Raw genomic sequence first — 15,758 nt, 5'->3', positions numbered from 1 at the left:
TTGAGCAGCAGTCTCTATTAATGAAAGGAATTGCTACAGTCTCCTTGTGAATTAACTCCCAACTATTCTATCCATATGGTTAGTAATAAATTCCTAAGAAACCTGGAAAATGTGATAGTCATAGAAAATGATATAAGGCATCAGAAAAGCTGTACTAAACACTTTCAAATACTAGCACTGAATGTAAAGTATATAAAGGACTTAAATGCACCTTAAAATTGTTATGCAGTCTGATTGCTAGTGACTCAGAGGACAAGCTGCTTTGTATGTGTCTCTCAAGATAAGGACCCTAACTTGAAGCCCCGGAATGTGCCTGGACACAGTATTTCTGGACACAGCAGTGCTTTTAAATCAGTGCATATGAGATGCGAGGTTGCAGCCAGAACACGTATGTTCTTTGAGTACATCTTGCAGGGAGAATCTATTTTGGGATTCTTCCAAAGTATCTGACTGTACAAAGTGGTTAAAATTCTTATTTATATGAATAAATTGTTGTCAAATCTCAGAATAACTAGTGATCACAGTGGAGACTGGAAAAATGCAGCCAGTGTGAAAAACAGCAACAGATAACTTAAACTAGTTTCTGCTTTCCCATCATGAGCCTATTGCCAGTTGGACCTTAGCTGTCCACATTTGCCCTACCTATACTGTCACTTTGTATAGTAATCCTATGGGAACAGGTGTACTCAAATTTCCATATCAGTAACTTCATTCACCCCACCATGAAAGACATTTTAGTTAAGTGACATTCTTGGCTCTTTGGGCAGGCAAAGGGGAACAGATAGTTACCATATCTCAGTTTAAATGGGGAAACTAGATGTTAACAGAATGATAAATCAGGGCCCTTAGCTTAAGCAAGGATTACAGCTTGTTTTCCACTATATCAGTTAAGCATGATTAAATCTCCATGTAACCAATTCAATTACTGACAGACATAGATAAATCTTCTAGAATAGGCCAGTTCAATGTGTGAAATCTTACATTTACTACTCATCAAAATAGTAGTTGTGTCTAATACAGTGATTTTACTGGGAAGCTCACATCTAGATTCTAATGATCAAAAATAAAAATAATAGAAAATTTGATATTAAGAAGAAGAAATGTAATGAATAAATAAGATCAGTGGTTTAAGAACTGCCCTCAATTCCCTAATTATTCTAGGAGATCCATTCTATATTGGTGTTTCTGCTTCTAAAAATAGTTATTTATATAAAAATGAGATGAGTGAAATCATACTCAGAAGGAGGGTTTCAAATTTACAGGTAGAAGTTTTTATCCAATAGATATCTTGAACAGTTATAGAAATAGCAGAAAAAAGAGCTAAAACTTTGCTGTCAGTTATAGATTTCTAGTCATTTGATTGAAGAATGTAAGTCAAAAATATTATGCATGTATAGTTTACCTGAGCTAAGAATGCTCAAACACTGAATTTATTCCATTTTTTTCTTATGATCTTGTCCAGCTGAATCCTGAAAACCTCTCAGGAACCTCTCTCCACAACCTGTTTCAATATTTAATTATCCTCATAGTGAGGAGTACTTTTTTCCCATTATGGTCAGGCAAAACCTCAGCTGTTTCAATTTCAGACCTTTGTCCCCTATTCTTGCCTGGCTCCAATCTTTTCATAGCCTCCTATAGACATTAAAATATTGCTATTTGGCCTCCTGAAAGCCTTCTCTTTCCCTAGGTAAACAAGCTTACTTCTCTCAGCCTGTTCATTACTTGCTACTGACATGTCAGCTGTTCTTTCCCTTCATGTTCACTGCCAGTTTTAATTCTAGTTGAGCTTTGTTTTTTCTAACACCATTTCTGCATGCCAAGGTAGAGTTTCTGTGTTTCTGTTCTTGCTTCCATCTCCTATGTAAGTTTTTTTTTCCCTTGAAGCTTAGTCATAAGTTTCCTGTTAAGCCAAGTGAGTCTCCATCTGTGTGTTACTGCAAATAAAAGTTATCACAAACAAAATTTAGAGTATATCTCTCAGGAAAAATACTTTATGTTTTATTGATTTATGGTGAGTTTTGTTGTTGTTTTTCTTGTGGGTTTTTCTTTTTTCTTCTTTTTCTTTTCTTTCTTTTTCTTTTCTTTCTTTTTCTTTTCTTTCCTTTTCTTTTCTTTTCTTCTTTTCTTTTCTTTTCTTTTCTTTCCTTTTCTTCCTTTCCTTTCCTTTCCTTTCCTTTCCTTTCCTTTCTTTTCTTTTCTTTTCTTTTCTTTTCTTTTCTTTTCTTTTCTTTTCTTTTCTTTTCTTTTCTTTTCTTTTCTTTTCTTTTCTTTTCTTTTCTTTTCTTTTCTTTTCTTTTCTTTTCTTTTCTTTTCTTTTCTTTTCTTTCCTTTCCTTTCCTTTCCTTTCCTTTCCTTTCCTTTCCTTTTCTCTTCTTTCTTTTCTTTTCTTTTCTTTTCTCTTCTTTTCTCTTCTTTTCTTCTTTCTCTCTTTTCTTTCTCTTCTTTTCTCTTCTTTTCTTTTCTCTTCTTTTCTCTTCTTTTCTCTTCTCTTCTTTCTCTTCTTTTCTTTTCTTTTCTTTTCTTTTCTTTTCTTTTTCTTTTCTTTTCTTTTCTTTTCTTTTCTTTTCTTTTCTTTTCTTTTCTTTTCTTTTCTTTTCTTTTCTTTTCTTTTCTTTTCTTTTCTTTTCTTTTCTTTTCTTTTCTTTTTCTTTCTTTCTTTCTTTCCTTTCCTTTCCTTCCTTTCCTTTCCTTTCCTTCTTTCTTCCTTTCCTTTCCTTTCCTTTCCTTTCCTTCCTTTCCTTTCCTTTCCTTTCCTTTCCTTCCTTTCCTTTCCTTTCCTTCTTCCTTTCCTTTCCTTTCCTCCTTCTCCTTCTCTTCTCTTCTCTTCTCTTCTCTTCTCTTCCTTCTCTCTTCTCTTCTCTCTTCTCTTCTCTTCTCTTTCTCTTCTCTTCTCTTCTCTTCTCTCTTCTCTCTCTCTTCTTTCTTCTCTCTCTTCTCTTCTCTTCTCTCTCTTCTCTCTCTTCTCTCTCTCTCCTCTCCTCTCCTCTCCTCTCCTCTCCTCTCCTCTCCTCTCCTCTCCTCTCCTCTCCTCTCCTCTCCTCTCCTCTCCTCTCCTCTCCTCTCCTCTCCTCTCCTCTCCTCTCCTCTCCTCTCCTCTCCTCTCCTCTCCTCTCCTCTCTCCTCTCCTCTCCTTCTCCTCTCCTCTCCTCTCCTCTCCTCTCCTCTCTCTCCTTCCTCTCCTCTCCTCTCCTCTCCTCTCTCCTCTCCTCTCCTCTCCTCTCTCTCTCCCCTCCCTCCCCTCCCCTCCCCTCCCCTCCCCTCCCCTCCCCTCTCCCTCCCCTCCCTCCCCTCCCCTCTCCCTCCCCTCCCCTCCCCTCCCCTCCCCTCCCCTCCCCTCCCCTCCCCTCCCCTCCCCTCCCCTTCCCCTTCCCCTTCCCCTTCCCCTTCCCTTCCCCTTCCCCTTCCCCTTCCCCTCCCCTCCCCTCCCCTCCCCTCCCCTCCCCTCCCCTCCCCTCCTCCCCTCCCCTCCCCTCCCTCCCCTCCCCTCCCCTCCCTCCTCCCCTCCCCTCCCCTCCCCTCTCCTCTCCTCTCCTCTCCTCTCCTCTCCTCTCCTCTCTCCTCTCCTCTCCTCTCCTCTCCTCTTCTTTACTAGAGTTGATGTGTTGGGTTTTTTTTAGGTGGGGGGGAACTGTTTAGAACTTGCAAATTCGTGTATCTCTTCTATTCCATTCTAAATCATTGTAATTACTTCAGCAATTGAAATTTAGACATAGATTTTGATTAGACATAGATGTTATGCCAGTTTTTGATGATTTGAGAAATAATGTCTCAACAAGAGCTTTTATTTTACTCTTTCCAGGAGCATGCCACTATCTCTGGAACAGTTTGCAATATTTCTTCAGTAAAATAAACAGAAAGTAGAAAAGTTTTCTAAACAAATCTGAACATAGATTTACAATACAAGCCAGTGATACTGTAAGTGGTAGCAACTATAACTGAAGTTGATGGGAAAGCTGCCGTCATACCCAGCAACTGAAGTATTTGTTTTGTTAGAAGTGCAGAACTGCTTTATCAGCCATCCATGGAAAATATCTGCTTGTGTTTCATTGTCAAGATGGAAGGATACACCAAGTAACATACCATAAAATCTGTGAGGTGATTGACATTTTGCAGTATTTTCTTTAGTAACTAGTATGCTGGGATAGAGAATAAGGTTGTTGACTGTTTAGGAGATGCCTATATAAGATCTTTTGACCACACTGAAAGTTGCAGTTAGCAGCAATGGGGTAGTTGTCAATGGTTTACGGGCAGGTTTGGTCCGGTTCCATGACAATTGGTGTGGGGGACCCACGGACCCATGCCCCAGGAAAGGGGAAGGGGGAAAGGGGAAAAGGGAAAAGGGAGATGGGCCTAGGAACAAAACAGCGGCAACGATCTGAGGAGGAAAGCTAATTTACTAAATAAGATATCAGAAAGCAAAATAACACAATATAATACAATATAATTGGAATTAAAGCTAATAAATCAAATAAAATGAGCAAGAGAGAGTGTCCGATAAACCGAAGGCCTTACGCTAACGCTGAAGGCGGACGGCAGCGAGCAACCACTGCTGAGTGCATCCCAAAGGAAAGAGAGTGTCCCGTGACTGCAGACAGTTTTTATCTTTCCCTCTGAGCATAAACATGTAAGAATGCAAAGCATCGCAAAGTCCTCTGGGGAATGCAGTTCTTCTTCTCTTCTGAGACAGGTATACCTGGAACTATCGATGATCCATGGAGCTGGAGCATTAACTCTTTAACTCTAAATGCACTACATGATGTTATGATGTGGAATACCAGTACCAAAAATCATAAAACCATGACAATAGTTCAGAATTTTATCTGAGAGTTATACAAAGTTAAATAAGAGTTGATGATAGAATATTGAATTGTTAAGTATGAAATGTGATTTATTCATATTGCTTCATGTGACACTGGTTAAACTGGAATACTTCCAGCATTTGAATTTTAAAAAGATATAGTCCAATTACAAGGAGTCCAGATACATGTAATTAAAATTATCAGACAACTGGAAAACAATACATATGAGAAAAGGTTGAAACAATGCTCTACAGAAGATTGAAGTCAAATGGAATCAAAATCTGTGAATACATTAGAGGATGCTGTTCAGAAGATAAGAACTTCATGTTCCCATAAGAAAGAGCAAGAATTAATGGGATTGAAGTGAAGCAAGGTTAGACTAGGCATTAAGAAAAAAAAAAATTATGTGAGGGAGATACTGGAACACAAATATAAAAAGGAGATTGTAGAAGAACTCTGTCTTTGAGAATAAGATAAACAGTCATCTCAGAAGCATGTTTATGGTTGATCTTGTCCTGGTAAGCAGGAAGATCAAGTATCTCTTATGGTCACCCTTCTAGGCATATTATTTATGACTCTCTGCATGCTCGCTGAAGCTTGCTGAAGATAAATTGTGCTGTGCAATTGTTTACTTATTCATTCTGTAGTATATACAAGGGACGATTTTGCTCCTGTTTTTTTCCATGTTTACATATATATATATATATGTATGTATATATATATGTATACAGCTGCTGTGATTAGGTATCTTTATTTAGCTTAGAGAAATAGGCAGTCATATTCACTGTGTGTATGTCTTCCATGAATTTTCAGCTTTTGCTGCAGAGCAAAAGTTTTCAGCATTCAAACATTCTTTAAAAACTCCTCCTATTTTAATGGGTACACCAAAATTCCACATACTTGTGCTGAATGCTATCAGTCACTCTTGACTCAGCCTATGAAGTTGTAAAGTAGTCAGGGAATATATGTAGTATGCTACTGAGCAGCTGATTTATAAACTGCAAACAGTTCTGTATGGTTTCTCACACTGTCTCCTTAGTCCATATGATGAAAACATGAACTACATCTGAAAAAATCATCTGTATAGATCTCATTTAATTACTGTGTTTTAAACAGCAATTACAGCACTACTAGGAAGTTTGAGTTGGATTGGAGCATAGGTCATTTATTGCTGATTATCTCATATGTTTTTACTACTTAATATTAAAGGAAGGCAATGTATCTTTCTTAAATGTCCTACACCGTGAGATTCGTAATAGGGAAAACTGAAGCCATTGTTTATCTTATGAACTTTGTTAATCAGGTTACATCTACTGTTTCATAACAAATCTTGATGATCTCACTGATCTTCTAAGAATACAACATATTTCCAGCCTATAGTGAAGTCACAAGAAGTTTTCCCATCACCCCAAACGAAGTTTGTTTTTTTCACAGTGATCTCTTCTGTTACTTGAGGTTTCCTTTCTTTTCTCTCTCTCCATGACATGTTATCCAAACATTCTTCATCTCCAGAGAAACCATAAAGCACATTCCCATGAAAATCTCAGATCCCTGAAAAGCAGTACACAAGGAAAAAAGAACAGTCAACCAAAACATAAAACTAACCTTAATTTTCCCTGAATGACTTGAGTAAGCTCTTTAGTCATAGCTGTAGAAAATAACTCTTTAATGCCTAGACCTACAATCTGGCACTGTTATAAATTGAGATGTTGCCTCTTTTGGCTGATTAATCATGTAAAACCAAAGGGCTCATTAATCTTGTCTAGGTCTTTAGTGGAGGGAGGGTGAGGAAAGAGAGAAAGCTATGATTGATTTAATCATTTTGGAGATATTATACACAGTACATCTGTAGTATACCTCAAGTCATATTAATTCTCTCAGGCCTTTTCTTTTGTTGTTGTTAAACTTAAGCCAACCATTTCATTAATTTCACGGAAATACCAAATTGTAATTGATGCAGATTATATGGCAAAGAGTTATCGTCCCATTGGCTGTAGTACTGAGTCATTGGCCTGAGGTAATGTAAGGTATTACAGGACTTAGCTGGATCTTGAGTATGTTTTGGGGTTTAAGAATTTCCTGATAGATTTTTTAAATAATTTCATGTGAAAATTGTAACTATATGTCCAAATGAGTGATGTCTTTCATTGTTATTACTACCGAACTTTTGGTTGCTTTGCGAATCTTCTCAGTAAATGTCACCTGGAATACTGTCTAAGCAATAAACCACAAAGAAGGATGTTGGTTAAAGATGGGTTAAATATAGAATCACAGTCTGTACACCTGAATGAGGTTAATCTGTGCATGTATCTGTGATAAATTAGAATGTTCATGCAAAACCAGGGCAAACATTGCTTTTTTGTTTGGAAGGTAAAGCAGGCTCTATTGTTTGCTGATTTAAATGTTCCTTTGCAAAATGGATAGTGACTTGGACTCTTTGCAATTTTTCTGGAGTATTTTTAGACTACTCCCTTTCATTATTTTATATTCCAGAGAAGTCTGTAAAAACAGCAAAGAACATTTTGCCTCTTTACACAGACATTCAGCCCTGTTGATTGTATTTTCATAATCCTTAATGTTCAGTGAGTAAGCACCTTTTCCCACTGCAACTTTTCCTTTAAATATTATCATGAGAAATGACTCTTTTGTTCCTTTTAGTGGATCTTGTCTCCAGTACTAAATTGTTTATATGGTTTTTATTTCAGTTGCGAAGTGCTGCCTATCTGAGCAGACAGCTTACTTTGAGACATGCAGGCATGAAGCTTCAGTGTATGACTTATTGCAGGGGTTACTTTATGGGAGGGGCTCATATATCACAAGGCCTTGACTAAAATCAGGCTTAAATACTCTGATATGGAAAGCAAATTTCTGAATCATATTTTACAGGTTAATATGGGAGGACAGGCCAATCACCTTAGAAACAAATGTCTTAATACTAAAGAAATTAAGAATGTTGTAAAACTGTTTAAAACAATCTCACAAGTAAAACTAATCTATAAAGAATATAAATGCTAACATATCAGTTATGTGTTCAAATAGATCCTTGAGCAGTAATGCTAAGGAAATTGACTAATGTTGCAGTCATTGCATTATTGGGAAGTTGGCCCACAGCCCAACCCAACAATGTTAAAGACCATATTTCTTCCAGTGAAGTAATTTCTGATTGCACTGCCTGTTTTCAGCTTGAGTAGATTAATGCAGGATACTTCGACTAACTCAGAACGTACTATGATTTCATAGTGTAATTGTGCCTCTTGATGTAGTTAGACAGCAAAAAATCGAATATAAATTTTGAACGCGAATATTAGCCATTTAGAGCAGTAGTTTTGGGTTGGGGTATTTTACCCTGAAGGCCCTAAATAAGAAACTGAGATTTGTTTTCAAAAATTTCCCAGACCCCCAGATTTTCCCAAAATAATGCTCTCTGAAAGCAGTAATAGAAACCTTTTTGTAATTCTCTGAGCTACAGTATAAAACTACATAGTAACTGTAATAGTCTTACTGAGTATAGCTGTCACGCTCTGAACTCACATCTTGCAATATACAAAAAAGATGGACAAATAAGAATGAAAATAGTGGTTCTTCATGATTCTTAATACTAATGAACTGAAATGGAGTAATATCTCAAATGATGAGGTAGACTGCTTTGCGATGAAAAAAGCAAAAAAAAAGTTGGTTTATATGTAAACAACCAAAAAAGAAATCCAGAAATAAGAAAGGGAAGATCACCTGAACATTTCTTCTGACTGATGCTTCCAAGTGCAGCCTGGAATCTTGTGTCACCTGAGCTTTCTACAGTAATACAAAGCAAACATTTTTGTAGGAAAATCAGATCTCCTAGGAAAGATTCTTTGTCTTCTTTATGAATTAATCAATAAGCAGAGTAGACTCACCTCACATTTTAGCAAAAGCACACATTTTGAACTCTGTTTCTATATACAAATACCTAATATTTGGTTAACTCAAGTTTATTTTGATTTATGGACTAACTCACTGCACATACTCCTTGGGATATAGCCGTCTAATCTGTTTTCATGCAACTATATTCATAATTGTGAGAAAATCACTGCAGTAGTTTTATCTGTGCCAGGATGCACTATATCAGTCTTTTCTGAAACTATAAAATGATAGGATTGTTAGCAGAAGCCTGGCTAATGGGCTTTTTTTCTTCAGTAGCATGCCATAGTCACAAACATTGCTAGTGATAAGCAAAAAGGCAGCACACAGCCTCAGATTCTGCACCTCATTTTCTCTGAATGTAGAGTTAGTGCACAGAAAACAAGAATTTGAGTTTGTTCTGCTGTGTTTTATGTCAGAAACATCCTTTTGGAATGGTGTGTATTTAAGGCAGCATCATATTTTGTATATTTTTATGGTTTGGGATCGTGGAGTTGTATCTTTTTTTTTAAATACACTTCTTGACAAATAGGGAGTTGATATTTATATCCCATCCTGTTTGAGAAAAATCTTTAATAATTTCAACACTTGGAGAGAACATATTTCCAGATCCACTTTCAGGCAGGAGTCAAGAAATTGAAGTAACGAGACTTAAAAATATATAAAAAATGAATAAATTATAAAAAAATAATTAAAAAAAAAGCCAAAGAAAAATAAATATGTCCTTTTAAGTTGTTGTCTTTCTTACTAGGAAGCTCTTGCTGTGTGACTTGTCTCTGTCCTAATTAGTCAGGGGTACCAGACAGAGCAATAGACCAGTCTACACTTGAAGAAAGGAGAAGTGAAGTAATGAGGGAGTAATACTGGAAAAACAGATGTGAATAAAGAGTTACAAGTATTAACTGCCTTGCATGATATGCTGTTTTAAGTGAAATTGCTTATGTAATTGCTCTTTTTTCAAGGGATCGAGCTCCTTTCATCTTCACATCAGAGATGGAGTACTTCATCACAGAAGGTGGAAAAACTCCACAGCGTTTTCAAGAGTTTGTGGAGCTTTGTTGTCGAGCTTATAATATAGTCAGGAAACACAGTCAGTTACTCTTGAACCTGCTGGAGATGGTAAGAAGTTAGAGGATGAAACCAAAAATCAATTTCAACGGGCGTCTTCTTCCCTTTTAGTACTTCTCTGCTGCCTCCTGTAGCACTGTGAGTTGAGGCAGTATCAGCTGCTCTCAGAAAATGTCAGCGCCAGCATTTCCTCAGCAAAGAAACTGTGCAATTTCATGTGCTAATTTCTGAGAAAAGAAAAGCTAAGCTGCCTGGATCCCCCTTCTCCCCCTCTTTTCCTTCTTTTAATGCATTAGTTTTTACAAAAAAGCCGACAAGTGTGAAAGAATCTGGGTGGAGATTTTAGATTCAGAAATATCACTCTGTCCTTCTTCTATTATTTTATTTATTTATTTATTAGATTTTCAAGCAGTTGTTTACTCATCTTGATCACAAATACAGTGAGACAAAGTACAGTAAATGTTTTACTAACTGGCTGATGTAAGAATATATAGCAGCAGTGAAGCTAACAATGATGCAGCTTAAATTGTTTTGTGCACAGTTCCATACTCCCTTCTTAGGATGGCAAATACAAATAGAATGACCCATACTAAAAGAGTTATTAAAATCTTTTTGTATAGATATTTAAGATCCCTAGGTGTCTTTATGCCTTGAGCATTCCTAATGATTCATGTGCTATACCAAATTCCATAACTTCTGTATGATGATATTTATTTGTGTATGAAAGGTTAATCATTTTCCCCTCTCACAGGAAAAATTAGAATATTAAATTGACTAGTATTTGTTTAGATGCTTACTAACAATATTAAACCAAAACTTATGACCAGGATCTAATGCAAAACCTAGGTAACTGTTTTGTGCATGAAAACTTCTGTGCAAGGTTATAAATGGAATCCCTAATGAGGCTGCAGTATAGCCAAGATTTTGCTCTGTAAACACTGCTCTGTCATCTCTAATTTCTGCAATAGAGAGGGGAGAAACAGCAAGAATTTCATCATGGCTCTGCTTGCTCATGGACTCTCATGCACTGGTACATTGAGTGATTACCCTCTACGAAGTAGGAGAGACTGCCAAAACACTTAACCCTTCTTCACAAATATCTAGCAACCATATTAGCTGAAAGCACTGCAGAAAGCAGATCTGGGAAATACTGCCTAAGATGGAGTGAAAGAGTCTCAGGAAAACTAAGGAGCACCCATTCACTCTCATCCACATCAGTTATTCTGCCTAAAACTGCAGTCTGCAAATATACCTCCATAATCTGCCCACCTCCTGGTCCTCAATAAAGTCAATTCCTTCTTCTGCAATCTGCAGAGATGTTGATGTTAGATTACTCTGGAATAATAAAAAGAGAATGCTCTCAGCAGGAGCTCTGAAATAACTAGCTAACTTTCCCTGAAGAAAACTTGGTTTTCTCTGTATTCAGGGCATGTTGCATCTTTTTTAGTTTCTCCTGATCTTTGAGGAGAAGTAATAGTCATAGAATCAGATTCATATAATCATAGAGTTGTTTGAGTTGGAAGGGACCTTTAAAGGTCATCAATCCAACCCCCCTGCAGTGTACAGGGAATCCCATAGCTATATCAAGTTGCTTAGAGCTCCATCCAGCCTGACCTTGAACGCCTCCAAGGACAGGTTATTGACATCTCTGGGCAACCTGTTCCAGTGCCTTACCATCCTTATCATAAAAAACTTTTTTTCTTATATTTGGTCAAAATCTCTCCTATTTTAGTTTGAAATCTTTTCCCCTTGTCCTCTCACAACAGACCCCGATAAAAAGGCCGTCCCCTTCTTTTTTATAGCCCCACTTTAGATACTGAAAGGCCTCTGTTGTCTCCCCAGAACCTTCTCTTCTCCAGGCTGAACAGCCCCAGCTTCCTCAGCCTGTCCTCACAGGGAATGTGTTCCATCCTTTGGATCATTTTTTGTGGCCCTCCTTTGGATGCAAGAGGTACATGGCTCTCCTGTACTGAGGACTCAACATCTGGGTGCAGTGACCTGGGGGAGGTCTCACCAGTGCAGAGCAGAGAGGCAGAATCACCTCCCTTCCACTGCTGGTCAAGTTTCATTTGATGCAGCCCAATATATGGTTGGCTTTCTGGGATGAGAGGGCACGTTGCTGGCTCATATCCAGCTTGCCCAAGACCCCAAGTCCCTCTTAGCAGGTCTCTGCTCCATCCTTTACATCCCCCAGTTGGTGCTTCTATGGGGGTGCAAGACAATGTGCTTGGCTTTCTTGAATGTCATGGGGTTCTGTGCCCATTGCTCGAGCCTGCCTAGGTCTCTCTTGGTAATATCTCATCTCTTGTTCATGTTGACTGCACCATGCAGTTTGGTGTCATCCATAAACTTGCTGAGGTTGTACCTGATCCCAGTGTCAATGTAACTGATGAAGATATTAAACAGCACCTGTTCCAAGATGGAGGCATACCACTCACCATTGATCTCCATCCTGTTACAGTTACAGGCATTGCAGGCATTACAGAATTACAGGCATGTGCATGTCTACAGAGCTATGATGTCACTGGCTTCACTGAGATATAGTGAGATGACTCTCACAACTGGAATGTAAGAAGAAAAGCAAGAGAGAAGGGGAGAGGGTGTTGCCCTTTATATCAACAACCAGCCAGAATCCATGGGACTCCACCTGGGATGGATGAGGAGCTGACAGAGAGCTCATGGGTTAAACAGAAATCAGAGGAAGGACAAACTGTAGTGGGGGATCTGTTACAGGCCACTTGATCAAGAAGACCTAGTAGATGCAGACCCTCTGTAAGCAGACAGGAGCAGCTTTGTGTTTATAAAATATTCTCTTCACTGGGGACTTCAACTACCCAGTATCTGGAAAGACAACACAGCAGGGCACCAGCAATCAAGGAGGTTCTTGGAATGCATTGATGATAATTTCCTCTTCCAAGCAGTACAGGAACCCATGAGAAAAGCCTGAGTGGAAAATGGCCTGAGGGCAGCCCTGAGAAGAAAGATTTGGGAGTGTCAGTTGATGAAATACTCAACATGAGCTGGTAGAGTGCACTTGCAGCCTAGAAGGCTAACAATATCCTGAGTTGCATCAAGTGTTTCCAGGGAGGTCAAGAGAGGCTTCTCTAGTCTGATCTCATGAGATCCCATCTGGAGTACTGTGTCTGGTTCTGGACACCACATGATGTCATGATGTGGAATATCAATAATATAACAAAAATAATAAAACCATAGCAGGCCCTCAACACAACAAAGACATCAAGCTGTTGGAGCAGGTCCAGAGGAGGGCCATGAAGATGACTAGGGGGCTGGAGCACCTTCCTTTATGAGAACAGACTGAGAGAGCTGGGACTTTGCAGCCTGGAGAAGAAAAGGCAAGGAGACCTTACAAGCAGTCTACCAGTACCTGAAGGGGGCCTACAGGAAAGCTAGGAGTGGAATTTTTGCAAGGGCGTGTAGCAACAGGATGGAAGGAAATGGCTTTAAACTGGAAGATGGTAGATTTAGACTAGATATTAGGAAGAAAGTCTTTACTGTGAGGATGGTGAGACGCAGGAGCAGGTTGCCCAGAGAGGCTGTGGATTACTCTTTCCCTGGAGGTGTCCATGGCCAGACTGGATGGGGCTTTGAGCAGCTTGGCCGAGTGGAAGATGTCCATGCCTTTAGCAGGAGATTGGAAATAGATGATCTTAAAGGTCCCTTCTAATCCAAACCAGAAAGTGTTAAGTCTGGTTATGCACTTGAAATGGAGTCTTGGTCAGAAACAGTATAAAAATCTTTAGTTACATGGATAATTTCTGGAAAACTAAATAAACTGTGAAAAAGTTCCAATTTGAATTCATTTCCATGTAAAATATTATGTTATCATCAAGAAACAAGATAAACTAACCACTGCCTATTCATACTGATAACAGTCTAAGATATCTCCAATATCTGGAAATCTGCATCGTTGCCTTTCCTTCCCCTGCCACATTGTTTTATGAGATGCTATTTATAAAGCATGGTTAAAAAATCCAAACAGTAAGGCCATTTCCAAAAAAGTACAGCTTGGTGGGAGTTGTAAACTGTGCTCTGAATGATCAGTAACTGTCATCATTTTCTAACAAATTATGTCTATGAACCATAACTTATTTTTGCTCAGTGAAGGACTTATGCTTTTTCTTAGCGATGAGCAGCACATTTCTAGAACTGTTACAACATTTTCTTCTGGGATTAAGAAATTATCCATGAAGTTTCCATCACTTTCAAAAGCAGAAACATCTGTGGGTGACCCAAAAGTTTGCAGATTTAGCTGTAAAATGGTTGTGGTTCATCAGCTTTACTCTTATTGAAGAATTGATGTGAACTATTAGAGCAGAAATTGATAGGAGGACACAAACACCTTCTGAGTCATTTAAAAAAGTGCACAATCCATTACTTTTATAAAGATTTTTCAAGTAGAATATTATTAAAAGAGGCTTAGAGGTGACAGTAGATATCAAGTAGTTGATCCACTTGCTGGATCAAGAAATAGATAGAGGTAATACTATAATACAAGAGACAGTGCCTAGACAGAGAAGAACTAGGTCTTGAGACTCCTGTCTCCAAACAAGACACTACAGCTCTTACAATTCAGTAATAACATCTGAGAAGAGAAGATCAGGAAACATCCTTGTTTTGGAGATCTGCTTACAGGAACTGCATACCAAGACTGTTCATTTTTCCTGGGATGGTTCACACACCAGTTCCGAATCCAGGCCCAAACAAAGCATAGGCAACTTCAGTCAGTGAGTATACAAAGGCCCAAAAAGATCAAGCAGGGTAGGTAAAGACATATGTGTGACCAAGTGAGGGGGTAATTGCAGACTCTTTGGCATCTGATGACATTTGAGTTTTCCTATGCAACCTATAGTTGTTTTCTCAACAGTTATTCCATACTTTCTCAAATTAGCATCTAGTATCACCAGCCACAATTTTCAGACATCTCTTTCACCAAGGGACTGGAAACAAATTGTGCCATGTAGAGCAAGAAGGACAAAGGTGCCAGTAAAACGCTATGTAGATACTGTCCAGATGAAGACATTTCTTGCCTTAGCAAATAGCTAAAGATTATTCAGGTTATATTCAGATCTGTTCACCTCATTGAGCATTCTGCTCCTTGCTGAGCAGTGTGACAGTAATCTAACTGTCTAGTGATGCTACTGACTGGGCCTGACATGAAGTAAGATTTTTTTCATAATGCCAAAAAATAGCATATACAGAATATTGAAATTTTACTTTAAAATTTTGGGAAGATAAAAAGGAATAAGGAAAAGGACCACCCAAAAATCCTTTTTCCAATTCTTCTATTTCTCTCTCAACCAAACCTTAAAATAAAAGCAGTGTTTCCTTCTGCAAAACTCCGTGGACTTTCTCTCTGCATCAAATATCAATGAAGAATGCACAGCATTGAGTTCAAATTCATATACGTTTCCTTCTGAGCTATGTGAAGAAGTGATTTTTTTTCTCTATTACACAAGAAAGAACATAATTCTCCACTTATTGCAGTCATTGAGAAAAATACTTTGGTTTTGAATTGAGTCAAAATGATTCTAGTTGTTGACATTTTACAATGCACGGAGAGAGATGTATGGGCAATTGCATACACTCAGCTGTCAGCACTACCAACTGTGTTGTAACTTTGCAAGGGAAATATTTGGATTATTTGTCTTCTGAAACTAAGCTGACCAACTAACTAGAAAAACTCCATCCATCATGCATATGGAATGTTGCACTTCTTCAGAGAGCAGTTCTGAGTACCAAGGTCAAGGTTCCTATTATGAATCAACATGTAACGTAACCTTTCTCCTCCACTGACTTGAAAGGTTACATTTGGAATAAACAGTCATTTTACAGGTGGAGTCTAGGTTGGTAATGGAATCAGTAATTATAGATGAGAAGGTGATGTTGCACTAAATTGTGTTAGGATTTGGATAATACTGTGAACATAAAGAAATGTGTTTTCTACTCAGGTGGCTTGTTTTGTCCAGCATTTTG

General features: G+C 38.3%; 1 protein-coding gene across 1 annotated transcript in view; it reads left to right on the top strand.

Moving 5' to 3' along the window:
- The window catches only part of PIK3C2G (phosphatidylinositol-4-phosphate 3-kinase catalytic subunit type 2 gamma), a 196,636-nt gene that overhangs the window by 128,376 nt on the left and 52,502 nt on the right, over positions 1–15,758 (top strand). The window contains exon 24 of the mRNA XM_065742527.1: positions 9,659–9,815. Within this exon, the coding sequence (XP_065598599.1) occupies positions 9,659–9,815 (157 nt within the window). The remainder of the gene's footprint in view (positions 1–9,658; positions 9,816–15,758) is intronic.

This window comes from Cyrtonyx montezumae, unplaced genomic scaffold (genome assembly GCF_038088225.1).
Source record: "Cyrtonyx montezumae isolate F1298 unplaced genomic scaffold, pur_monq_1.0 scaffold_3, whole genome shotgun sequence".
NCBI lineage: Eukaryota > Metazoa > Chordata > Aves > Galliformes > Odontophoridae > Cyrtonyx > Cyrtonyx montezumae.
This window is presented reverse-complemented; position numbering and strand designations above follow the sequence as displayed.